The sequence below is a fragment of the Antedon mediterranea genome, chromosome 11 (genome assembly GCF_964355755.1).
Source record: "Antedon mediterranea chromosome 11, ecAntMedi1.1, whole genome shotgun sequence".
Taxonomy (NCBI): Eukaryota; Metazoa; Echinodermata; class Crinoidea; order Comatulida; family Antedonidae; genus Antedon; species Antedon mediterranea.
Genome location: NC_092680.1, coordinates 14,563,575 through 14,591,028, shown reverse-complemented (window position 1 = coordinate 14,591,028; position 27,454 = coordinate 14,563,575). Strand labels below are relative to the sequence as shown.

At 34.1% G+C, this 27,454-nt stretch overlaps 2 protein-coding genes across 2 annotated transcripts; both read left to right on the top strand.

The window, feature by feature from the left end:
• The first annotated feature begins 280 nt into the window (after positions 1-280).
• On the top strand, positions 281-4,111 carry LOC140063033 (histamine N-methyltransferase A-like). The gene is made up of 3 exons (XM_072109460.1): positions 281-491; positions 2,779-3,093; positions 3,611-4,111. Exons 1-3 carry the CDS (start codon positions 302-304, stop codon positions 3,970-3,972), a joined length of 867 nt encoding a protein of 288 aa, XP_071965561.1. The 5' UTR covers positions 281-301; the 3' UTR covers positions 3,973-4,111.
• A 1,945-nt stretch (positions 4,112-6,056) lies between these two features.
• Positions 6,057-27,198, top strand: LOC140062659 (mitochondrial carnitine/acylcarnitine carrier protein-like). The gene is made up of 9 exons (XM_072108964.1): positions 6,057-6,286; positions 9,809-9,895; positions 13,408-13,538; positions 14,383-14,473; positions 19,524-19,644; positions 23,680-23,752; positions 25,112-25,221; positions 25,776-25,897; positions 26,513-27,198. The coding sequence occupies exons 1-9, from the start codon at positions 6,185-6,187 to the stop codon at positions 26,573-26,575; spliced, it is 900 nt and encodes a 299-aa protein (XP_071965065.1). The 5' UTR covers positions 6,057-6,184; the 3' UTR covers positions 26,576-27,198.
• The last annotated feature ends 256 nt before the right edge of the window (positions 27,199-27,454 follow it).

Sequence of the window (27,454 nt, the reverse complement as noted above, 5' to 3'; positions counted from 1 at the left end):
GAGTTTGTGTGTGTGTGTGTGTGGTAAAAAAGGGTGTGAATCGACACCTCTTTCAATATCTTGCATAAAACATCGTTTTGAGATGAAAACAATATATGTGACTGCCGAGCCGCCATTAACACTTATCGAACAGTGGAGACAAACTATAGAGGGCGGTACGCATAACAAATTATCAATCGCGAACAGCACACCTGTACTTCCGATACTGTATTTTGAATGCAAATTGAAGAACAGGAGATTCTTGTGTTATAAGTTCTTTGTTCGTACTTTCATTGTTGAACTTAACACTAACACAGTCGCTATGGCATTTTCGAAAGTTCTTTCTTCCGATCCTGATTACTACGTGAAAGCATTCGAAGAACGGACAAAACGTCAACAGAGAAAGAATGTACTAGTTGATTGGACAAACCAACTGGTAAAAAATCAACTTATAGGATCTGTAACGATTGGTAAACGGCCATTAAAAGTACTTGGTGTTGGTAGCGGTTCGGGTAAGTTTATTCCCAGGTCAGATAGCCTGTTGAACACAATGAAGGGACCCTGGATGAACTGTGGAATGTTGAACACAATGAAGGGACCCTGGATGAACTGTGAAATGTTATAACCAAGAAATGTTCTTAATTTATCAATGGTCAGATATTAAAAGTACAAAATAATACAGTAGGCCTAATTTTTTTCAATCGCAAATATGTAACGATACAAGCTTTTTTCAGTGAAAATGTTTTTTTTTTTATTTGGTAAGCCTACATAAAAGATTAGATAGATTACGATTACATTACATTATTAATTCTTTCAATTTACAAAATGTGTATAAAATTGGTTAAAATTACTTTAAAAACTTTAAAAAAATTAAAATATTACTGCTATGTGTCATAAAAACCAATTGAACATCAAAATACATACAATAAAACAACATAAAAAGGTAAAATTACAAATTATTCATTTAAAAGTCTAATCAATGGAACAGGACTGCGTTTTAACAAACGTATGTCTATGCCTAGCATTATAAGGAGAAGAGTTGTTTTATGATTAAAACGCATGTAATCTAAACGAATCTCTACAGAGGATTTTGGAAAGTAAAGGTACAGATTTAGTGTAACTAAGCACAGTTCGACCAAAGGCATCATAGTAGGTCGAATAACCACGGCCTAAAATGGACACGCTTAATGGCATACTCATGAGCATACTCATGATGCTTATATTAGTTAAACCTGCTCCAAACTGGATTCAATATGTCGAACTGCGCTTAGGTAGACAGTAACAAGATGTGACACCATGGCGCTTAAGGGTATGTAGGCCTATATAATGTATTTTTATATTATTATTACCCTTTTTAATAATATAGTTAACATGGGTATCCCATCTAAGGTTCGATTGATAAAAAATCGCCAAAAGTTTAGCAACAACGGTCTTATTAACATCTAAATCATTAAGAAGTGTTGGCGTTGGGATTCCTAGCGAAACAAATGTCAACATCAAACACAACATTTATTTGGGTTTAATTTCATATTAGATTCATTTGACCAAAAAAGTAAGTTTGTAGCACATTCCTGCAATTTAGATTGTTTACCAACAGATCGACTTTAAATAATAGTGAGATCATCAACACATTTCAAATAAGATATAGACTTATCACCATCAGACGCTGAAAAAAACTTATTTAGTACCTTGAAGAACTCCTGCATTAATCAAAGTAATATCGGAAAGACCAACATTACAGTACTTAACACGATGTAGCCGATCCGAGAAAAAATCTACAATCCATGCATTACAGGATGAGGGAACACCTTCAAACAACCTATTGATTGCAATCGTGTGGTCAACAAGGTCAAATGCCTGAAAAAAGTCAGTCAATAACATAGATTAGATTTATTTAGGCTTTAGTACGACAGACAATGAAATCAGTGAATGATAAAAGGAAAATATTATGCCTATAGATAGACCTGGCTCTAAGCAATCAACGTAACCCCTATTAACTGAGCCCCCTAGCTATACAAACAAAATTATGTAAAATATTAAATAACTTTTGAACAAGTATCAATTGTATTTGTGAACTTTGATCTCTAAGGATATGCGAAGTTACATTTACAAAAAAGTTTGAAATTTTAAATGATTTGAATGTTTATTTAATTAGCATTCAAATCATTTAAAATTTCGAACTTGTTTAGTCTTACGGACCCTGTCCCCGATATTCCCCGCTCTCGTGTTGTATATAAATTTAAATGTAGGCCGCGCCTATGGGATGTAATTCCATGTATATTGGTGAAACCAATGCTGATGCGTGAACATTTTAGGGACAAGGCTTCTCAAGTTTTTCAACATCTGCAGGATTTAGAACGGTGTAAGGCCCTCGCTAATATGCGGAATGCTTCACCGTTCTGGATCCTGCAGATTCCGCTTTCTTAAATAATAGTGAGATCTTAAGGCCAATGAATCCCTCCACTTCACGTAGAGTAAATCTTCCTTCAACAAACAAATCTATGTTAGGCGTAACGCTCACCATATGATTGTTTGTTGCCTACGTTTCTTCTTGTTGTTTGTCTGACAATTACTTCCTCATTAACATACGATTCCTATTGGTATATAAGTACACTAGACGTTGTTTTCTGTTCTGATGATGATGATAATAGTTTCTCGAAACATGTCAAGACATTTTAAGGAAGTTTTCCTATTGATCAAATGCTTCACAATCGTTATTTTACCTCGAAAGTTCGGTGGAATCATTCATGATTTATCTATAAAAAACACCAACTTCATGTTGTTTTCTTATTTTAAAAGGTGAGGTTGAACTTGGAAATATCTCGAAACTGCTGGAGGTTTTTTCATCGATAGAGGTTACTGTATTAGAACCTTCCAAAAAATACATAGACATCTACAAGGAATCCCTGGAGAAGAGTAAACTGAAAGGGTTAACATATCAGTGGCGACAGCAAACGTTGGATGAATATCGTGCTGATGTTGGAGCGAGTATCAAATATGATATAATCTTTTCTGTTAACTCTTTGTACTACGTTGATGATCTTAAAGATTCACTGAAGTATTTGTATGAAATACTAGAACACGGTGGGAAATATTGCGTCATTCTAGTAACCGGTAAGCAATTGTAACTACTTAAAATAATAGCGCATTAATTGCTGTACTTAAACGTATGTAAACATGTATTATTGCCAGTGTAACTAACACGTTAAAATGTTAATATACACACAACAGGCAAAAAAACATTAGTTATAAACCGTGCAGTGATATACTGAAAATGCATTAATTTGAAACGATAAGATAAGGAAATCTGTGAGAAGGAGAAAAAGTCGCACCATCCGAGATATATATCCACTGTTGCTATGGACATCAGATTTTATGAAGAGGAGTCGAGTCCCTAAGACAGCTAAACAATCCTCTTAATTATCGTAAACTTACAAACGGAACCCTACCTCGGAAATTGCGAATAAGGTAGCAAAATCTGTTTCTGTGATGGTAAAAAAAAAATTCCATCATTTGATATATATTGTCTCAATAGGCATAGAAATTAATTCTAAACCACCTGGTGATATACTGAAATTTAATTAATTAATTTGAAACGATACGATATATATATTTATGATCTTTTTTATAGAAACAACAGGGTGCTATCGATTGTGGAAGAACTTCTCTTCTCTGTATCAAAGTGTTGCTTCCTTTAATCAAATATCATCACGAGAAGTAATTGATGGCTTAAAAGCGCTCAATATTGGTTATGAATTAGAGAGAACTAGGAACGACATTGATGTTACTGAATGTTTCAACCAAGGGTCTATAGAAGGCAAATATATGATAGATTTCTTGAGTCAAGTGGTCAATCTACGCGAAAGTGTATCCGAATCAACCTATTGGGAATTCGTTGATTTTCTTAAAAACATAAGTGCTCTACAGGAAGGATATGGAAGTAAACTGTGGTTAGAAAGTGGATGGGAAGCAACATTTGTTAAAAAGCAATAACAAAAATATGTATATTTTTTACGACATAATGGTTATTATATCATTTAGTCGTTTGCTTTGCGAATAAAATTAAAGTATGTTTTACATGTTCTTAAAAAAGGAAGTATGTAAAATTTACAAATTTTCATGAATATTATGGTGTTAAGCGCAGCAAAAATGTCTTTACTATCTGTATCATTGTGAAATTAAAAAAACACTTTGTCACGTTATTTGAGTGTTTCTGTTTCTGGTTATTTTATTTATATATCATATATGCCTAAACTACATGAAATTAGACGTCAATTCATTCCATCCTTGCTCCTTTCCTCCAATTTTAATGCGTTTAACCATTTTTTTTTATAGATCAGTAGGCCTAATTCAAATTATAATACTAACGATTGCACGACCTTACAACCACAAGTAGCCGATAATTCGACGATAAATGGCTATACTGCATTGAAACACTGGTTCTCTTCAGATTACCGAAGTTAAGCAACGTTGGGTCAGGTCCGGTGCAACTAACACAACTTCTATATATAAATTATGGTTAATTATGACATAGGCGAGCACAATGGAAAAACTTCGGTACTAATCTCCGCATTGGATACCTATCTTATCTATCTTAGATGTACCGCGAAACGTAGATTTGATAACATTAGTTTTCAGTACTACGCTATTGTTCCATATTTCTATCTTAGGAAGATATTATCAAATTTGTATTTCAACTTATTTTGGTGGAGTATGGATTATGCAAATTTTAGGAAAATTTTAGGAAAATTGTTAAAATATTTTAATGTATCTTTGACTACAGTACAAAATGCATACCATTGCTAAATAATTCATGAATACAACTATGTATATGTCTTCATTAGAACCTATTTCTTCTCTTCAAAGACATATAGTTTTATTCATGAATTATTTAGCAATGGTATGCATTTTGTGGTCCTACTAAACACCAAACAAACAGCGGCGACGACGTTCTCGTGGCGGCTCTCGTTTGGCCGAAAGGCCTCATATGGTCATCGTCGGACGAGTCCGTCTACTAGTGTATTCATGATAAAAAAAAATGTTATCAACTACATGACAACATCATTTTAAATGTTGTTTGGATATTTAATTGTTCGTTTCATGCAATTTATTTAGTAAAAACTGCCGAATAAACATCTCGCTTTCATCAACCGCCGGGCGTGTTGTTGTTTAGGCTACGCGTTTTCATGAAGGATAGTTTATATTTCTATATTTCTAACTTGTCTCTGGTAAAAAAGAATGAATATTAATTAAATGTAACATTTTGTCCTATTAATAACATGTATTTTATTCTAATTTATATCATAAAAACATTACTTAATTTACCGGCCGTAGATTAGTACGCGACAATGTCATAGAATAGGCCATGCTGGGTAAACGCTTTGTTGTTTTTGTTGTTGATGTGTTCGGCTTTTCTTTGTGAACTAATTTAACATGGTGGTAGCCTAAATAATTTAATAAAGGTGAATGTACACTAGAAACGTCTTAAAAATGTTGAAATTGCAAAATATATTATCATAGTTCTATTTAATGTGGCATGTATAATATCTGTTCTGCATGGAACCCCCGCAGTTTAAACACGGACAAAACCACAGAAGAATAGCTTCTCTTTCTTGAGCTATTCTTGCTCACTTTATTTCTATTCATCCGTTAAACTAAATTATAAACAGAGAAACATTGACAGGGCGCCATAAAGCACGTCCCTAACGTAATACGGCTTATCATACATAATTCGCCGTTAACATTGGCATACTATCATCATTAGTATGTCTATCAAACCTAACTAATTCATCAGTAAATAATAAATACAAATTATATCATATGTAACTCATACTAGGGCTCACTTATATAAGATTATGTCTCAACACGGAGCATTAAAGGTTAATACAACGTATCGCCTATTGTGCACAGCTCTCATATCATACCATGACTACAACAAACCGTGACTAGCCTAATTTACATATCAAGGTACCAAGATGCGATGTACATACATAACAAAATCTATTAAATCAAGTCTTCTTTTCAGTCTGTATACATCCGCCCTTATGAGGGCGGGCATCACTCTATGTTACAAATTTCTAATGCAAATGAATTAAGTTAAGGAGGTCAGGAGGTCGTATTTGGTCATGCATATCGTGTCAACATGAAAAACAACGTGTTGTTGTACTTGTAGTATCGGGCCCTGTGAACTAAACGAACGAAAATAATGTCAGAAAATCAAAAAATAAGTCTTGCCAAAAACTTAATTGCAGGTGGATTTGGTGGAGTTTGTCTTGTGTTTGCAGGACATCCACTAGATACTATAAAGGTAGGTAAAGCCTGACTTCTTTCTGCAGACTGACTGTGTGTTTCATATAGCCTCCATCATTAGGCCTAGCCCTCTAACTAGGTAGGGCCTAGGCCTAGCTAGCTAGGCTCTAGGCTAGGTAGGGCGGCTTGCTAGGCTCCTATCCCTCAGTTCCTCCTCCTGAATTTTGAATCGAAATAAATGACAGGTGCGAAACGGAACTAGCTCCGACCTGACCACCCTGCCTGGCTGGCGTTCCCCCTATTCCTAACGATACATTATTTTAATTATATTACCTTTCTTAATAATTTTCTGTTATAAAAAATTGCAAGACAAGGTGATCTACTTCCTAAATATACTAAACCTAACCCTCTAAATAATCTCCCGACTATTAGTATTAAAAGAAAACATGTTCTTGGAAGACCTCGAATTAGACCACAAATTTCAGTTGGCAAATTATTTAATCTCTCTGCATGATTAGATAGCGCCCTCTATAATGTTCCATATTATATCATAATTATTCTAATGAATTATTCATGATTTATGCCTTAATTGGATAGGAATAAAAATAATGCAGCTAGCTAGGCCCAACCAAAGATAGTGTAGAAGGAAGATGTTACACTTCCTATTCTTTCAATGCAAATAAAAGCGAGACAACATGGAGCTAAATTTAAAGGGTGCCTCGCACGTCGAGTAGGGATACGGAAAGTTATTGTATAGGAAATAGGCTATTATAACAGTTGAATAATATGATTGTAAAATTAAGATTTAATACGAATTAACATATAAAATGTAATGTTATCTTTATAGAAAGTGCAAATGAATCCTTTTTATATGCTTTGGAATACAAATTTGTGTTTCAATTACCTGGAATTGTTTAGGTACCTGGAATTTATCTACCCGTATTTTATTTCTTTTATTTTAATGTTTTTATTTGCAAATCAATTGAACTTTTTTAAATTATTTACATTTAATTGTTTATCATTGGACAGAGATAGAAAATTTAATACCTAGCTTTAGAAACACTTCTTCATCAGAGTGAATAAATATATTAGGAGCCCTAGTGGTAATAATAATAGGCCTACAATGTGTATGCCTATATAATAATCGATTACTTATGGTTTATATCTAAATGGGTAATAAAAGAGAATAGGTAGTATGGCATGTAGTCAATAATCAATCAATCAATCAATATTTATTATAATCAATAATATTATACAAATAGTCGATCTGCATACACTGAATACGGTACCATGTAGGCTTGAACATTATAGGAATTTAGGACTACGAGTATGTTTTTTTACTGAAAAAAAAACCAATTATTGTTAATTATCTATTAATTTTAATAATTTAATAATACTGTAACTAATTATTATATTATGCTTGTAACACTCCGAACTTTTGTGCATTCATCTTAATTTTATATGCCCTGATTATGTAACGCCTAACATTATTGATAATATTAATTATAACTTATAAGCCAATGAGTTCATTATTGGTAAGGTTATATCAAGGAAAAAATATCCGTGGGGAGGCCTACTTTACCGCCTTTCATTACTACCCTTACAAAAAATGTTCTATCTATAGAAGTTTTAGAATTCTATGTTAATCTATAGAAACAGATAATTTCTATAGAAATGAATTTACAGATTCTACCCCTAGAGTTTTATAGAAATTGCAGAAGAATTGCTATCATTTATTCATAAATCATATATTGTTTGTCAACAACAATACTGTATACTGTAAAATTTGCATTATGACTTCAGACTTAACTGGGGTTTACCAAGATACAGTAGGTAAGAGTTTTTACGGGTACGGGTTGGTTTGGGTACGAGATGACCAGCATCCATTCATGAATGCGTCTACAGGTAAGCCTCCTCCTGATCCTAGCTCAGTGTTTACAGTCATGTCATGACAAAACTCACTCCAAATAAATGTATTAACAATTAAAAAGATCAGAAGAACAGTATGAAAACATCATATTAATTTTTAACTTTGTATAATAAAGACTAGTCTGGGCTCCAGATGGAGTTTTTTCTTAATTTTAGTAAAAATATAAATATTTGCACATATGGCGTTTCATACGTGTATTACTTGAGTTTGGATACTCCGTCTGGGGAAACACGCAAAAGTCACGTGGTTTGACACCAAGAATTCTTGGTGCATAGATTATCCGGTTGACTAGTTTCAGCTGCATGCGATTGGCTACTCACTTGTACACTGTTTTAATATTCATGTTTCAGAATTTCAAAGACTCAACAACTAAGAAGGTACGCATGCGCTATGTTACGTTTAGACAATGTGTACTTGGGTACATTAATGAAAGTTTCTGAAGGCTAGAAATAATTTTATACCGTATGCCTAGTAGTAGTCTGGTAAAAATTTGATGGGATTTTTCCCAAGAAAACTCTTCTTGCTTCTCCGCAAATCAAACATTGAATGGATCATTTAATATTACGCGGAGATAATTTGATTTAATTCCCACCCAGACCCTGTCCTGTTCTGTGTAGTGTAGCCCTGTCTGTTGTGTGTGAATCCTGTTGTGTGCCGGTGGTGGTATGTAGGCCTACCTTATTGGCGTTTTATTTGGCAGGTCATACGTGCGAGTTAAGTAGGACCTACGAAGGAGGCCTAGGCTAAGGACTAAACAATTAATAAACAAAACAACTTGGCAACACGATTTCATATTTCAACAGTCTCGATCGTACATTCAGCACTGTACGTACTCGATCTTTTTCATTTTGAAACAAAATGATCATTGGTTGATTCGAAATCCATATTTACATACCGCCCGCCCCATATAGCCAAATACGGTATGATAACCTACGTCATTCTTATCGGATGTTTGCGGTCTGCAAATCGATTTCTATACATGTTTCACAAGTCTGTATTTTCAGACAAAAATCGCGGCCGAAATAAAAACAAATAAATAAAAAACAATACAGACTTGGGGCAAGTCTAAATAAAGACAAAAAAAGAAGTTTTTGTTTGTTTTTTGTGGCTTATTTTTACAATTTATTGCCGAAAACACCATTTTCATTGGGCTTTGCCATTGCGCTCCTCATTTTTCAGATTCGTCTATCCCTACTCGTAGTGAGAGGCGCCCTATCTCGAGCGGTTCTCTAATTTTTGAGCGAAGTGTAACATCTTCCTACTACACTATCTTTGGCCCAACTCAGCCTGCGCTGCCTCGCTCAAAACAATGATAACATTTCTTCTCATAGCGATCGAGACGTATGGCGCAGTGAGAGGATTGATCGCTAAAATAACAGTCGAATTTAAATAAAAAAGCTTACGACATTTCTTAGGTCATTTTGTAGGAAATCCATAGTGTACTTTCTTGACGAATCCTTTGTCCATTTATGGACATTCGCCAATTTGGTTAAAAAAATTACACAAGAAACTCAAATCGCGAAAATAAAAGGTAGTGAAAAAGGTAAAAATGTAATAGGGCCGCTGACATTTTAGGCTTTACACTATACATTATATACCATTTCTTCTAATTATAACACAATTACAGGTACACAATCTATCTCTTTACAGGTAAGACTCCAAACGCAAGTGACATCTGGAGAATCAAGACTGTATATGGGTACATTCGATTGTTTTAAGAAAATTGTAATGAAAGAGGTAAATTTATTTTAAAATGTTTAAACATTTGTCGACAGCATGCTATTTTATCTCCATAGATATATTCAATTAACATCTAGTATTGGTCAGATGTGTTGTCTTACTATGACGTAATTTGTACTTTATACTAAGTACATTTGAGAATAGTAATTCTTGGTTGAGACTAACCTCCTCGCTGTCAAAAGAACATTCAAAAATATTGACAAAGAAAGTTTTCAGGTCATGTACAAGGCATACATCCATCCACATATGGAATACTGTATTCAGTCCTGGTCTCCTTACTATAACAAAGACAAAGAAATCTTGGAGAAGGTGCAGAGAAGAGCTACAAAGATGGTCAAGTCAATAAGTGATCTACCATATGAAAAAAGGCTAGAATATCTTGATCTTCAACCATTAGAGACAAGAAGACTTTGGAGATTTGATTGAAGCTTTCAAAATTTTGAAAGACTTTGAAGATATTGATCCAAAAGAGTTATTTAAATTGTCTCTCAACATCAGAACCAGGGGACACAGCTTAAAACTATATCGTCCAAAACCTAGAGGAAATCTTATGTGCAGGGTCAATTTTTTTACCATCAGAGTCATACATCAAATTTATGGGCCCATAGAGAATAAACTTAAAACCTTAAAGACCCCTTCCCTGCAATTTTGGACGTTTTTTTGAAAATAATACATATATATCACTTTAAAAACATTAAACCATGTCATTCCTTGTCTTAAATGTACGTTTTATGGTAAATTATTATAAAAAGTGAGAAACAATGCACTACCTAAGTAGCTCGCGGCGATCAACCTCTCGTGGACGGTCTTAGGCCTAGCCTAGCTAGGCTTAGTTTTGTAGGCCTAGCTGGTAAACATCGGTAACGTACGAACATTGTACGCGAGCTATATACCTAGCCTGATGTATAGTTGCTGCATTAATTGTCTTTCTATTTTTGCCAGACTCTGTTGATACAAATTGGGGAAAACCTGGTATTTTCGCTGAAAAGTTAGGAGTCTTCCATTTGTTTTGGCCTCACGATCGATCGAAAAGTGGGCGAATTACAGGTGAAAAACAAAAATATCAATCCGCGCGCAATGCATTTTGGGATTTATAGCGGGCCGCTATAATTATTAGAATCGACTTATTTTTCACATTTTTAACCGTTTAAAGACGAAAAAAGTTATCGCAATAGGACCATATAGTATTATTTTTACATTAAATATAGTTTGTGATCTTAAATTAGATCTAAAAAACGTAGGGAATGGGGCTTTAAGATACAGCATTGCAATACTGTAAATACGTATTAACCACTTTTGGTCGCCATTTAAATCGCAAATTTCATACTGTGAGTGTTGGTACTATTCAATATAATATAAATATATATACAAATAAACTTTTATTTATTACAGGGAATAATTTCGCCAGTGTAGCATAGCAAAAAGCTATACAAAACAACCTTTTTGCTACACATTTCTACAATTGTGTAGCAAAAAATACAATACAAAACTATGTTTCTTGACTAAAAAATCAGTTTGATAGCAATTTTGCTATAAAACAAAATTTTCAAATGAAATTTTTCCCTGTATTACTGTGAGTTTGGGTAGATTATAAACACATACTATACAAATAAACTATATTACTGACAGTTGCTTCTCAACATTTGTATTAATTACTAATTACAAAAAATATAAACGTCGTAGTGGTGTATATATATCGTTACATGTACTACTATTTCACCTGTAATCATCTGTAATCACCTGTCTTGTCGGGCTCGTAAGTAGACCATACATTTCTGTCATGTCATGCCCTCCCAATTTCATCAAGTCATCACTGCATGGTTTTTTTTTTTTTGATTTTTTGTTTTTTGTTTTTTTTCATTCGTTTCCTTGATTTAAATTCTTCTGCAATACACTTTATCCCATAAAAGTAAATTTGTTGTATTTTCTTTCAATGAATTTATCAAGTTGATTTTTAAAGGCGTTTACTGTGGTAGTGTTAACGGCTTCCTCTTGTAGACTATTCCATAGGGTAACAATTCTGTAAGAAAAATTGTACTTGTGGATATCCAGTTTAGGTCGTCGCTTATATATGGTGTAAATATGTCTTCTTAGGTTTCTCTCGTATGTTTTCATAGGGAAGAAGTTACGCATTCCACTACCACTTAGGTAATCGACTACGACAGTGACAATTTTAACAAAGTAAAGTGGTACGTTATTTTTAGGCCTATAAAACATGAGTTACTGAGTGGATATAGAATAGAATATATTTAAAAATTTTTCCTCTTTCTACCTATCCTCTTCTCCATCCCTCATCCCTAATGTTACATACAACACAAATTGGTTTGTTTAAAAATAAAAAATTTGGACTCATTTTGTGAAAAGTTTCTCTTTCGAAAAAGATTCCCAGGGTGCTAATTGGTTGTCTACATAAATCATCGTGTCTATTTATTCGTTTCTGTAAACGCCAATGTATTATAGTCCTGCGGTACTTATATTGTAAACCGGCAGTTTTTTACGCTGAAATTACTGTGTATTCAAGAACCACTTATGGGCAGGAACTAGATGGTACGCAAGCAAAGCGAACGTACCATTTAGTTTACAGTAATTGGTCAGTGATATGCCCAGTATTTGAGTAATTAATTGTACTTTGGTGACACTCCAGTTTCACCCACTGGTGACACTCTAGCTTCATCCACTGGTGAGACTCTAGTTTCATCCACTGGTGAGACTCTAGTTTCATCCACTGGTGACACTCTAGTTTCATCCACTGGTGACACTCTAGTTTCATCCAATGAATGGTGACACTCTAGTTTCATCCACTGGTGACACTCTAGTTTCATCCAATGGTGACACTCTAGTTTCATCCAATGGTGACACTCTAGTTTCATCCACTGGTGACACTCTAGTTTCATCCAATGGTGACACTCTAGTTTCATCCAATGGTGACACTCTAGTTTCATCCAATGGTGACACTCTAGTTTCATCCACTGGTGACACTCTAGTTTCATCCAATGAATGGTGACACTCTAGTTTCATCCAATGAATGGTGACACTCTAGTTTCATCCAATGAATGGTGACACTCTAGTTTCATCCACTGGTGACACTCTAGTTTCATCCACTAGTGACACTCTAGTTTCATCCAATGGTGACACTCTAGTTTCATCCACTGGTGACACTCTAGTTTCATCCAATGAATGGTGACACTCTAGTTTCATCCAATGAATGGTGACACTCTAGTTTCATCCACTGGTGACACTCTAGTTTCATCCACTAGTGACACTCTAGTTTCATCCAATGGTGACACTCTAGTTTCATCCAATGGTGACACTCTAGTTTCATCCAATGGTGACACTCTAGTTTCATCCACTGGTGACACTCTAGTGCTTCATGAATAATAAGGGCATGTAGTGCAGTGTGTTGGACGTTGGATTACTGATCGTGAATTTGTGGTTTTGAATATGAATTTTGTAAGACATACTGTACTACCAGGCAGATAACAATGTTTACCTAATTTGCTATTTTATAGGGAGTTTTTGGTCTTTACAAAGGCATGGCAACCCCAATTGTTGGAATAACACCAATATCTGCTATCTGTTTCTTTGGTTATGGACTTGGGTTAAAATTACAGACTCCTTCACAAGCAAATACAAAATATGGGTAAGTGTTTGTAGGTTTTTTCCATATATCAAGTTCAAAAAACATTTATTTATTCCACAATGGCATTATACAGTACAATATTTTTGTTGTATTTAGTTTACTTAATCACACTCTTGTTTACAACAATACAACAGAAGAGTGCGCTTATTATGATACTTACTCATTCCATGCGAATTAGTATATAACCATATATTAAAGCCGACAAAGACCGCGAGGAGCACAGGTTACTGCTATTAGCTTCATAATATGGCTTTCATACAGATATCGATATCTTACTTTTAAAGCTCTCCATAATCTTGTTCCTCTGTCAATTACTTGCACACACAGGTCACTATTACGGTGATAATGCTAATCCCCAGACAGTACTAGGAACTTTTCAAACAGTCCAAGCTCATTCCTTTAGATATCCGACTTGCTTCATCTTTCAAATTTTGGCTCAGAATCATCTTTTTTTTGTCGTCTTTTCTCTCTGATTCTATTTATTTTAATTTAATTGTTGCATGTTTATATCTTGTCATATTGTATTTTTGTGAGGGTCCCTAATGATCAGCTTCGGCTAGCTGGATGGATCACCCTCGTAAAATATTTAAATAAATAAAATAAATAAACATACAGTATACTAATGCTTAGATGTTTCTATTTATTTTTGTTTTCCTTTTCCCCTCATTTGTTTTATTATTTTATTCTAGTTGCACTACATAGTGCGTGCCTCTGATAAAAAAAACCAAAGTAATACCCAATTAAAGAAATGCATAAACATCAATATATTTATGTATATTTTTTAGCAAAACCATAATGCTTTATAACAATAATAATACAGTTATTAATTATTATTAATTTTCAGAGTAATGCAGACATTCGTAGCTGGAATGGTATCTGGAGCTTTTACAACATTATTCATTGCACCAGGAGAAAGAATTAAATGTTTACTACAGGTATAGTTGTCAAACAGAGTGATCTGAATTTTGGCCTCGACGTTTTCGGTCAGTTATTACCATTAGTGAAATTCTTGATATTCGTTAAAAAACAAAAAACAAACCTCTGTTTCACAGAGTGTGTTAAGCCTATTTTCATGTCGACGTTATTCGACGCTATCATTAACAATAATCGGCGATCTTATACGTAAACATTGAAATGTTAACGATTTACAGGAAAAGATACTGTTTTATTAAAACGTTAGCGATTTACAGGAAAAGGTGTTATAATTGATAGTAATCAACGCTACAAGTCGCAATCGTTGACAATCACAAGAGTTTATTCCATTTCAACTCTAGCGATATCGCAACGCTAAAACGTAAGAACTGACCAATCATCTTGGCGATACAGCAAATGATGTAACATAATTAATGAAAAATTCTGCTGACTACATTTATTTTTTTGCATAGCGGTGCGGTCAAAGCCAAAGCCAAAGTGACTAATAAAATGATGTTCCGGAAAGTGGGCGTGGGGATATTAGGTAGGTCCAAGTTTTCTGTCTAGTCCAAAATGCTATTTTGACTAGGATAGGCCTACTGAAAACGAAGAACCATCAGTATAGAGATATTAGTATGCCTAGGCCCATGTTTCCTACACTGTGAGCCTACTAGTAGAGGCAGTGGAGTCATCTATTCATTTTTTCGCATTACGACGTCAAGAAAGAAGACAGGGGTTTCAACGTTCAACGCTAGAAATCAAATGTTTGAGCTATCGTTATCATTTCAACTTGATTGTTTTCAAATGATCGTCGTTGAAACTAACTTCCGCTACACAGTGGGCCGTTTGAAGACGTTTTAGACGGCTTGCAACATGGGCAGAATTATCCCAGGGTCCTAACAGGACACAGATAGCGCACAGTTATACAGTCCTGGCAGCTTACTCAACAACTTGGCTATCAGAGTTTCACTCAATTTTAAACAAAAGGTCTCAGTTCTCCCGATGTAATTTTATATACTATTCCCCACAATATACTCCGATGCTTTATGAATATATTTAATTAGATCTTTATTAATTTGCAGTATAATTGTTATTTTACCAACTATACTGTACTTTCACACACGCAGTTCAAAAATAGAAAACAAAAAAAACTAAAATGGCTTATCCTCACCAACAGCCAACTTAGTTGAAACCAGGAAGGTGCAAATTGATGACTCTCCGTGAACATGGAACTAACTTTACCACCGACACTTCTACCGATCAAACCCAACATTTCGTTTTAAAACCCTCCATGATATCTTTCTAAGAGAGAAATATTGAACAATATCATAATATATATCAAATCTATGTTTTGCAGTACATCTGAGTTAGATAAGGTAGGTTCCAAGGTGGAGATCTTTCCTGAAGTTTTTCCATTGTGCTCGCCTATGTGAGAATTAGGCATAATTTATAAAGGTAAAAGCAATAAAGCTGCAGTACAGAACCATAACTCACCGTACACCACTCTAAATGAGTGGTGCAACAAGAGGCTGGTGGGCCGGTCTCACCGTACACCACTCTAAATGAGTGGTGCAACAAGAGGCTGGTGGGCCGGTCTCACCGTACACCACTCTAAATGAGTGGTGCAACAAGAGGCTGGTGGGCCGGTCGTGGCTCTCTATTAGCCCTTCTCCTCTTCTGAAACTGTCTTTGTCTCTTTATAGTTGTCGACTTCAACTATACTGGCACAGAGAGCATCCATGAATATAAAACTTGTTTGGGTTAAAGAATGACTACGGAAATTTAATCAAGCATATTCTTTTTCAATTTATGTTTAGGACCACTAGTGGCGGTATATTCAGACTTATGAAAAAAAAAAGTCAAAATAAATTACATCTACTGGCAAACCCTGGTCAATATCATATGTCACCAGCCTTCTCAGGAAACAGACAAGATCTTCCTTTCAAGAACCCATGCTGGGATGTATTCAGTAAATTGTAATGAGTCAAGGTGATCCATAATATCATTCCTCAGGACCGATTCCATCAATTAAAAAAATGTGATGTTAAACTAAACAGGCCTATAGTTTGCCGGTAATTTCTTAGAGCCTTTTTTAAAAATAGGAGAAACATTGGCTTTCTTCCATAAAGATGGAACACAATTTTCATTAAAACATCTGAAAAAGATGGGCTAAAGGAGTTGCAACAACACTAGCAGCTTCCAACAATATTCTCGAGCTGAAATCATCAGGTCCCGGTGATTTTTTAGGTTTAAGTTTCTGCACCAATTTTAAAAGTCTGTGTAAACAGTACAGTGATCAATTAACATCATCTGGAAACTTGTTAGGTAAATTAGGTGGAATGAAATTAGAATCGATTCACATGGACGTGAAGTTAAAAATTTCAGCAGCTTCCATGTCATCAATAACTATATTACCTTTATCAGTAACTAAGGGCCCAACTGAATCTTTGGATTTAGTACTTAATACAGGATCTGATGTAACTATAAAAAGACTATAGGATCACGCTTACAATTATCAGTTAATTTTTCTCTTGGTACTCCTTTATTTTTGACTTAACTTGATTAGAAGATCTTTTATAAATTGCAAGGTCTGTGGAATCTCTCAAATTACAGAGAAGTTTCCATAATTTTCTCTTTTTTCGAATTGAACAAATAACTTTTCTGTTGATAAAAGGAGGTTTTCTGTTATGTCTTCTCAATTTTAAGGGAAGAATTATAAACTTCAAATTTTGACTCGGATATAGATGGAAGTTCAGTTAAACTGGGCCAATCCACTTCTGAAAGTACATTCCTAATATTATTCCAGTTGGCTTTCCTAAAATCATAGACATATTTGGTACTATCATTAATCAGTGTATCAATATTACAACAAATTCAAGCATATCATGATCACTAGACCCAAGTCTACCAACACAAGCTTTAGTTTTCACCTATCATCCTATGAATAAGAAGGTCTGTTAACATTTTTTTTACGATTTTGACTGAAGATAAATCCGCTGCAAAAGATGTTTTTGAAGAACCACCTATAGGAGCTTACAAACGAGATAGTAGCATCTATATATAAATTTACGTAAGGGCAAAATTCGGTAAATCGCGCCTTACTTCTAGAATTTTTACTCGATGGTATATAAAGTTGGTTCGTACTTTCAGTACTGATTTTAACCACCTGATGTAACCCTGTTTACTAATTAAATTAAGTTAGATAATTAGTTATTGACGATTAAAACGAATTTAGGTTCAACGATTTGCCCCAAATAGGGGTGTTTTCCGATCGTGGTATACACTGTCTAATGGATGTCCATCTTGAAAAATACCCGCCACAAAAATGCGAGGAGGCTTCGCATTTTCCTATCTCCTCCTACGATAATTGTTTTTAATAGCTGAAAACCGGTTGAACAGTTCGAGTACAGCATCATAATGTTGAAGACAGGCCGATTTTCTTTAAAAAATACTATTTTGATACATTTAATATACGTTTTTACAAATGTATTGATTTGTGATGAATGGAACATTCCAAATTATTTGGTTTAACCATACAGGTATAAATTTAGATTTATGGGCCCCCTTGGAGAATATACATAAATAGTATTGCAATGCTGTACAATACTGTTAAGGTATTAACCACTTTTGATCGCAATTTGAATCGCAAATTTCTTACTGTGAGTGTTGGTACTGTTAGATGTAATATAAAAATATATACAAATAAACTTTATTACTGTGAGTGTGGGTAGGCCCTACTGTTATATTATAAACATATAATATACAAATAAATAAACGTTATTACTGACAGTTGCTTCTCAACGTTTGTATTAATTAATAATTTAAAAATATATAAACGTCGTAGTGGTGTATCGTTACATGTACTTTACTATTTCAATCGACTATGACAGTGAGAGTTTTAACAAAGTACCGTATTAAATCGTAAATGTTTTACTGTATTTAGTGGTATATTATTTATAGGCCTATAAAACATTAAAAACAATATTTCGTTACTGGGTGAATAAGAATATATTTTAAAATGTTTCCTCTTTGTACCTATCTTCTTCCCCCATCCCTCAACCCTTAATGTTACATACAAAACACAAATTGGGTTTGTTTAAATGAGTCCAAATAAAAAAATTTGACTCATTTTGTTTCTCTCTTGGAAGTAATTCTCAGGGTGCTAATTTTGGTTGACTACATAAATCATTGTGTATATTTATTCGTTTCTGTAAACGACAATGTATTATAGTCTTGCGGTACGTACATTTGAAATCTCCATTTTTTCTCGCTGGAAATACTGTGTATTCGAGAACCATCTGTGGGCACGACCTAGATGGTACGCGAGCGAAGCGAGCGTGCCATCTAGTTAAAGACAATTTAGTTAGATCTAATTATTTTAAAGCTTGGCACTCTTGCTCCTACCGGCATGTAAATGTACAATTTAGATCTTTTAAACATTAATTTTTCTAGAGATATTCATATGTTAACAATTATTCACACTTAACGTTGATGTTTTTAGGGCCTTTTGTTGTAAATTTCGATTATAACCCTAAATTTCCTGCTTTATAAAGCAAATATTTCTGCATTGCTTTTAGCATAGCTTTTAAGGGCATGTTTTTATAATTTATGCCTTTTGTTTATTAACATCTTTGATTGGCTGATTTGTTTTATTATGTAATTTTGTGACTGTTATCATTTGTTATAATTATGTTCACCTGATGATAGGCCGAAACATGTTGTTAATAAATTTATATTGAGGCAGCTTTAACTTGTTTGATTTTGATTTTTTTCTAACTACTCTGCCTATGGAGCTCTTTGATTTATATTTATATACAGATCTATGTTCTCATTAGTTTTATACTGAGAAATGTTAAAGACCCATTGCAGTTATTATATTGAATCCATTAAAAAAACAAAGTGTTAGTACAGTAATACAGAAAAGGAACACACATACACTTTGTTAAAATCTAAGCAAAAACACTTTATTATTATTATTATTACTTCTTTATTTCTGAAAATCTGCATGTTATTAGTTATTAGTTAATAATTATAATATATAAGTTACTTTTAATGAGATGTTTATTTTTCTAGATTCAACAGGCCTCAGGAGCTGAGGTAAAATATGCTGGTCCTGTAGACTGTGCAAAGCAAATCTATAGGAATTCAGGTGCAAAAGGTGTTTTTAAAGGCAGTGTTGCTACATTTATACGAGGTAATTATAATAATAGACTAGATCTGAACTCGTCACTTGAGGACGAGTTTGGTTATCCGCCCGCAACAAAGCGTATCTTGCGCATTCAAGGACTTTTCCAAAAAGTAGCCTATTCAAAATTGAAACTGCCCTTTCAGTGTAATAACCAAACAAATCCTTTTATTTAATTGTTTTCCCGTGATGAGATTCGAACCCGGTACCTCTGATACCAAAGTCGGTTGCACTACACATCGAGCCATATGAGCACCTGCTGAAGAAAATCCGAAGAAAGAGTCCTCGTTCATTCGGTATGTCGTGAATCCCCTCGATGCAAGTTGATTATTACATATTATACTTAAATCATAAATTTTACTATGATGAAATCTTCACAAATTTTAAACAGTGACATGTTAGCAAAGTGCATACTTTCAAGTTTTATATATTAACATGTATATAAAGAAAAAAGATAAACGTTATGTTTATTGTTTTGCTCTTTGAATATGTTATTGTTTGTTTGATGATAAAAATTTCGAAAATTATATTTAATATGCAAATAATGTAGCCATCAAACACGTTTTAACATTCAACACTATAATAAATCAGACCTACGATTCATAGACTGTAATAAAATAAAATAAAAAATGGGGGTAACCTTGCATTCTGATGAACTGTATCACTTTTAAAAGTAGACATATTTTGCAACATTTTCACAATTTGTTGACGTTTTCGTGCGCAACCAGTCATGTTTAACGTGCTCGTAGAACGCCATTTCAAGTTGAAAAGTGAATAAAATAACGTAAAATTGTTAACCTACGTTTGAAAAACACAATTTACGTAAAAGAAAAGCTTATACGCGTTCCCTGCGCCGTGCGCGCGTAAAAATGTGCGCACCAGTGGCAATTTTTAAACCCTTAAAATGACCTGAAACGTGCTCTAATTTAATCAGAAATTGATTTGAAGCATTTTAAAATTTCAAATGCCGTTTACGCACGCACTTTCTAATGTTACAAAATTCGGTAGGGATAAAAAAGTTAACAATTAATGTAAAGCAAACGTGGCTGAAAATTACGTTAACAAATATTTATCTGTTTCAAAGTTATGATCAATTTAAGATTTTCAGAAAATCGCGCGTAACTTACGATACGCGCATCATACAGCGTCCAAAAGCTTGGCTGCATATCTTCAGTTAAATGTCTATATGTTGACCAAGTTACAACATGTTTAAATGTTCACGCGTTGCAGAGAAACAGCGTTTAGAAATTTGAAGCATTTTAAAATTTCTAACGCAATTTACGCGCAAACTTTCTAGTCTCCAAAAATGTGCTAAAGATTGAAAAAGTTAGCCATTGATGTGAAGAAAACGTGGCTGCAAGTTACGTTAAAAAATATGTATCGGTTTCGAAGTTATGATCAATTTAAGATTTTCAGAAAATTGCGCGTAACTTACGCTACGCGGATCTGACAGCGTCCAAAAGCTTGGCTGCACATCTTCAGTTAAATTTCTAAATGTTTACCAAGTTACAACATGTTATGTTAACACGTTGCAGAGAAACATCGCGTACAAAAAGTGGCGGAAAGAAAGAAGAATAACTAGATCTGAACACGTCACTTGAGGACGAGTTTGGTTATCCGCCCGCAACAAAACATATCTTGCGCATTCAAGTACTTTTCAGTTGTGACTTTTCCAAAGAGTAGCCTATTCAAAATTAAAACTGCCCTTTCAGTGTAATAACCAAACAAATCCTTGTATTTAATTGTTTTCCCGTGATGAGATTTGAACCCGGTACCTCTGATACCAAAGTCGGTTGCACCACACATCGAGCCATATGAGCACCTGCTGAAGAAAATCCGACGAAAGAGTCCTCGTTCATTCGGTATGTCGTGAATCCCCTCGATGCAAGTTGATTATTACATATCAATCTTAAATCATAAATTTTACTATGATGAAATCTTCACAAATTTTAAACAGTGACATATTAGCAAAGTGCATACTTTCAAGTTTTATATATTAACATGTAAAGAAAAAAGATAAACGTTATGTTTATTGTTTTGCTCTTTGAATATGTTATTGTTTGTTTGATGATAAAAATTTCGAAAATTATATTTAATATGCAAATAATGTAGCCATCAAACACGTTTTAACATTCAACACTATAATAAATCAGACCTACGATTCATAGACTGTAATAAAATAAAATAAAAAATGGGGGTAACCTTGCATTCTGATGAACTGTATCACTTTTAAAAGTAGACATATTTTGCAACATTTTCACAATTTGTTGACGTTTTCGTGCGCAACCAGTCATGTTTAACGTGCTCGTAGAACGCCATTTCAAGTTGAAAAGTGAATAAAATAACGTAAAATTGTTAACCTAAGTTTGAAAAACACAATTTATGTAAAAGAAAAGCTTATACGCGTTCCCTGCGCCGTGCGCGCGTAAAAATGTGCGCACCAGTGGCAATTTTTAAACCCTTAAAATGACCTGAAACGTGCTCTAATTTAATCAGAAATTGATTTGAAGCATTTTAAAATTTCAAAAGCCGTTTACGCACGCACTTTCTAATGTTACAAAATTCGGTAGGGATAAAAAAGTTAACAATTAATGTAAAGCAAACGTGGCTGAAAATTACGTTAAAAAATATTTATCTGTTTCAAAGTTATGATCAATTTAAGATTTTCAGAAAATCGCGCGTAACTTACGATACGCGCCTCTGACAGCGTCCAAAAGCTTGGCTGCACATCTTCAGTTAAATGTCTATATGTTGACCAAGTTACAACATGTTATGTTCACGCGTTGCAGAGAAACAGCGTGTACAAATTTGGAGCATTTTAAAATTTCAAACGCAATTTACGCGCAAACTTTCTAGTGTCCAAAAATGTGCTAAAGATTGAAAAAGATAGCCATTGATGTGAAGAAAACGTGGCTGCAAGTTACGTTAAAAAATATTTATCGGTTTCGAAGTTATGATCAATTTAAGATTTTCAGAAAATCGCGCGTAACTTACGCTACGCGGCTCTGACAGCGTCCAAAAGCTTGGCTGCACATCTTCAATTAAATGTCTAAAGATTTACCAAGTTACAACATGTTATGTTAACACGTTACAGAGAAACGTCGCGTACAAAAGTGGCGGAAAGAAAGAAGAATAATAAAAAAAAAAAAAAGAAACACTACAATTCCAAGGGCTTATCCGCTTGTGGCGGATAACCAATTATTATAGCTCAGATGCTTAATTACCAATTCCACCAGATATTCCACAAATAAATATTAATATAAATAATGATAATTTTTTTAGGGCACCACTATTATAAAAGTATTTTTGCTTGTCTTGTGGTTGTCCCTGTACATTTCTGGTCAGTTTCTACAATGTTACACATCTTTATTTGTAATGAATGAATATCATATAAATATAAATCAATCATTCTTTTAAGCTGGACATTTTTATTTATTATAAAATAAAACCTTTGCACAACATATTTGTCCTAATCTGACTAACCTTCATTTTTGGTCAGATGTTTGTCCTAATTTGACAAACCTCTCTTTTTGGTCAGATGTTTGCCCTAATCTGACAAACCTTTATTTTTGGTCAGATGTTTGTCCTAATTTGAAAAACCTCTCTTTTTAGTCAGAGATGTTTATCCTAATCTGACCAATCTCTCTTTTTGGTCAGATGTTTGTCCTAATCTGACTAATGTCTCTTTTTGGTCAGATGCTTGCCCTATCTGACTAACCTCTCTTTTTGGTCAGATGTTTGTCCTAATCTGACTAATGTCTCTTTTTGGTCAGATGCTTGCCCTATCTGACTAACCTCTCTTTTTGGTCAGATGTTTGTTCTAATCTGACTAATGTCTCTTTTTGGTCAGATGCTTGCCCTATCTGACTAACCTCTCTTTTTGGTCAGATATTTACCCTATCTGACTAGCCTCTCTTTTTGGTTAGATGTTTGCCCTAATCTGACCAATCTCTCTTTTTGGTCAGATGTTTGTCCTAATCTGACCAATCTCTTTTTTTAGTCAGATGTTTGTCAAATGATGTTATTTTTAACAAATTTTTGCAGATGTACCTGGAAACGGTGTGTACTTCTTAACTTATGAACTTATGAAGAAAACTCTTACACCAGAAGGAGGGAGGTATATTAAATCTTAAAAATAATTAATTTAAATTTTTTGACCTCATGCTTCCCATGCCTTGATTTTTGGTATTTCCTATAATCTTGTAATTCTACTCTCTCTCTTATAAACTGCAGTAACAAAATACAGTTGAACGTCCCGTAAGCGGCCACCCTCGGCTATGCACGATATTTCGTATTTTATTGTTTATTATCAGGTGGTTTAGTATTATTTATTTGACTTTCAGACAAATTTTAAAATGCATGAAAATGGTCGGTCAAAATCTGTGTAGATGTATCTATTAAAAATCATCTTCACAGAAATGTTTTTAAAACCGCAGCCTATCAATACAAATGAATTAATGAATTACTTTCAAGAATATGCAAGAATGATTAAAAATAATGATAATGATTCAGTCAAATGCCTAATAAATAAAAACAAAAAGGTTTTGCACACAAGCTTTGAAAATAAGGCTAAAAGCACAATAAGTATCAAAATTGTATTTTCAGGTGGCCACTTACAGAGGTAAATTTACCATACAAAAAATATAATTGTTAGTAAAAAATGTGGCCGCTTTACAGGAGGTATCAAATGCACTAATTAGATAGGAAGAACAAACAGGCTTTTGAAAGTGCGGCTGTTAAGTTGTTTCCTTTTTCCTATCTTTTCTTCTGAGAGGGCCAATTTAATTTAATTCATTTAATTTTATTCTAAATTGTTTGTGCTTTATTTTATCTTTATAAATTATATTTATTTTAATTTAATTTTCATTGTTACATGTTTATGCCTCGTCATGATGTATTTTTGTTAGGGTCCCTAATGATCAGCTTCGGGTGGATGGACCACCCTCGTAAAATATTGTTGAAGTAAAATAAATAAATATATAAATCAAATAGGTGGTAATCCCCTGACACAGGCACTATTTTGTGAACAGTTCACCGGGGTTAACCCCCTACTTATCTTGATGATGAACTGGGTTCTTTAAAGTGCACACAGGTTAACTGTGTACACAGTTTATAGTCTTTATACGAGAAGACTTGTTTCCGCCACTAGAACTAGAAGCGAGTCGGCCACACATGCTGATATTGTTGGCTGTTCAGCTATGGTAAATGGCACCCCTGCCTTAACCACTCAGAAGAAAGGAGTTTGTTAATAAACTGTCCAATAATACCAGGTACTGTATCTATCAGCAAAATATCATCACTGAAACTCACTGGTTCCATGAGTCTGTTACAAGGCTATTAAATTTGAAATTGGTTTTAATAATATAAATAAAAGACAGGATTAAGCCATGAAATATTGTAAAACTATTCTTCCATCTGTGTATTGTAGCTAATTATTTACAGCCTAGATAAGTCTCCAAATCCTTATTGTTGACAGTTCTGCTAATTTGGGAGCTGGAAGAACTCTACTGGCTGGTGGTGTTGCAGGAATGATGATATGTATTTATGCTTTCCCAGCAGATACCCTGAAATCAAGAATGCAAACTGGTATGTGTTTGTTATGTTTGCTTCACGCTAGATCTCTAACACCAATAACCAATGACATGATCCATGACCCGTCACTTTTAATTGGCCCAATTCTTATGTTCAATCACATGATCTATGATCCGCTACTTTTAATTGGTCAAATACTTGTGTTCATCACATGATCCATGATCCGTCACTTTTAATTTGTCAAATACTTGTATTTATGCTATGTGTATTTTTTGTCCTTGTGTTGCGTCCTGGTGGAGACATGTGAATGCCTTTTAACTAACATTGTTATCTACACATTTGTATTTTATATCTTTGGCACATGTGGCCAAGGATTACCAATAGTAAATTAATCACTAATCCTATCCTCTCCTCGTCAAATAATGAACTGTGTTCTTTAAAGTGCACACCGGAATGGACCTACGGTTCATAGTCTTTATCCAAGAATTGTTCCACCACCAGAACAAAGAGTGAGTCGGCCTCGAAGCCACGCCGAAATTGTTGCCTCTTTAGTTACGGTAAACTCACATTGGCATACATATACATACATTTTATTTCCATTTTGACAGCTCCAGATGGACACTATCGCAATCTACGTCATGTATTCACTACACTCTATAAGCAAGAAGGATTGATGTCGCTATATAAAGGCTTTTCAGCAGCTATCATTAGGTCTTTCCCAGCAAATGCTGTAAGTTTTTTTTATTTTATAACTTGTTAATTCACTATTCTTAATACTAGTCATGTTCTGTACACTGAAATATGTGCAATGTTTTGAGGAAGTGGTGATAAGGCAGGGGTACCAAGAAACATAGTCATAAAATAGCAAAACAGGATGCTGAGCTCGTCTTGCCAAGATAGGAACTTGTAAACAGTCCATTGTTCTTAGCTGCGACAAATTCACACTAGTTGCGGTGACAGTCAAGTACATTATTCTCCGGTTTCTGTTTAGGGGCGTGGAACTGATCATTTTGCAACCAAACATAAAACCTTTGATCTACTAGAGCTCAGCCTTGCCTTGGTTCAAAGGTCTCAATGACCATTAGTTCTGTTAGTAACAAGTCTTCTCGAAAAAGGACTTAAAACTGGAAGTTTGGTGTACATATCTGCGTCTTTTGGCAGAGTTTAAGGTTACCCAGGCGTCCACACCTATGCACAATTTAGCTCAATTACGCTGCAAAATACAAGATATTCCTCCACCTTTACACTTTTTGTAAACATTATTTTTCGGATTAAACCAAACCAAATCTGAAGGCCAAAGGTGTAACATAATTTATAATAATCATTGTTTTTTTTAACTCAATAGGCTTGTTTATGTGGCTTTGAATTTGCTCTAAGATTTCTCAACTGGGCTGCACCAAGTTTATAACATTGATGTTTAAAGACATTTATTTTATTATGCAAGTAAAGTATATTTAATCTTTTTCAATTAATTTGAATCATACACGAGCCTACACGTACGGCAAAAACAAAAATAGATAATAACTTCCCACAATGTGAGAGTCAAGTGTTTTTGCTGGCCCCAAAGAGCATCGTGAGGTGACATAACGATCTCTAGTTAAACTTCTACAAATAGATCGTTTCACATACTACAGAGGGCGCATATCAAATTTTGTGCACACTATTTTCGACATCGCTTCTCAAGATGCCTCCTAAGGAGAGAGGAAGAAAACGTAAACAAGATACTAGATAGATACTAGATACCTCGGACGGTCCAGTGATGATCATGGCAATAATAATTATTAGAATCGACTTATGTTATGTAATCAACACTCTATAAAAGTATCGCAATAAGTCCATATAGTATTTATTTTCACATAAAACGTAATGTGTGACTTTAAATTAGGTCGAAAAAACGTAGGTCTAGTGTCTTTATAATCAGATATTGGAAATCATTTATCATTTGTCTATGAAATTTTAAATGAAAGAAAATATGGTTTATTACAGAAAATCAAAAAGCCTTATGTTAAACATGCATGTAACATATCTTAGCTACTTTTAACATAAGTTTGAGAAAAAAAATTTAGAGGCATTTCTGATCTGAATGTCATATACAATGTATGTACAAAAAGTCAATTCAAATAAGGATATATATAAATATAAATCAACACAACATGCTCTGCTAACTTTTCTGGCTGTTTTACTTATCGTTTTGATTTAGCTTTTCGCTTTTTTTTTGTATCTCCATTGAGATCCAGCCACTGATACCCACAGCATTGTCATTTTGTTAGTAATTTGCCTTTGGATT

What these genes read in the sequence shown, in the direction of transcription:
- LOC140063033 (XM_072109460.1), top strand. Translation starts at nt 302, where the DNA reads ATGGCATTTTCGAAAGTTCTTTCTTCCGATCCTGATTACTACGTGAAA. An exon ending in TGGTGTTGGTAGCGGTTCGG is followed by an intron (nt 492 to 2,778) that starts GTAAGTTTATTC and finishes TTATTTTAAAAG; the next exon opens with GTGAGGTTGAACTTGGAAAT. An exon ending in TTGCGTCATTCTAGTAACCG is followed by an intron (nt 3,094 to 3,610) that starts GTAAGCAATTGT and finishes TCTTTTTTATAG; the next exon opens with AAACAACAGGGTGCTATCGA.
- LOC140062659 (XM_072108964.1), top strand. Translation starts at nt 6,185, where the DNA reads ATGTCAGAAAATCAAAAAATAAGTCTTGCCAAAAACTTAATTGCAGGT. An exon ending in AGAAAATTGTAATGAAAGAG is followed by an intron (nt 9,896 to 13,407) that starts GTAAATTTATTT and finishes GCTATTTTATAG; the next exon opens with GGAGTTTTTGGTCTTTACAA. An exon ending in CTTACACCAGAAGGAGGGAG is followed by an intron (nt 23,753 to 25,111) that starts GTATATTAAATC and finishes TATTGTTGACAG; the next exon opens with TTCTGCTAATTTGGGAGCTG.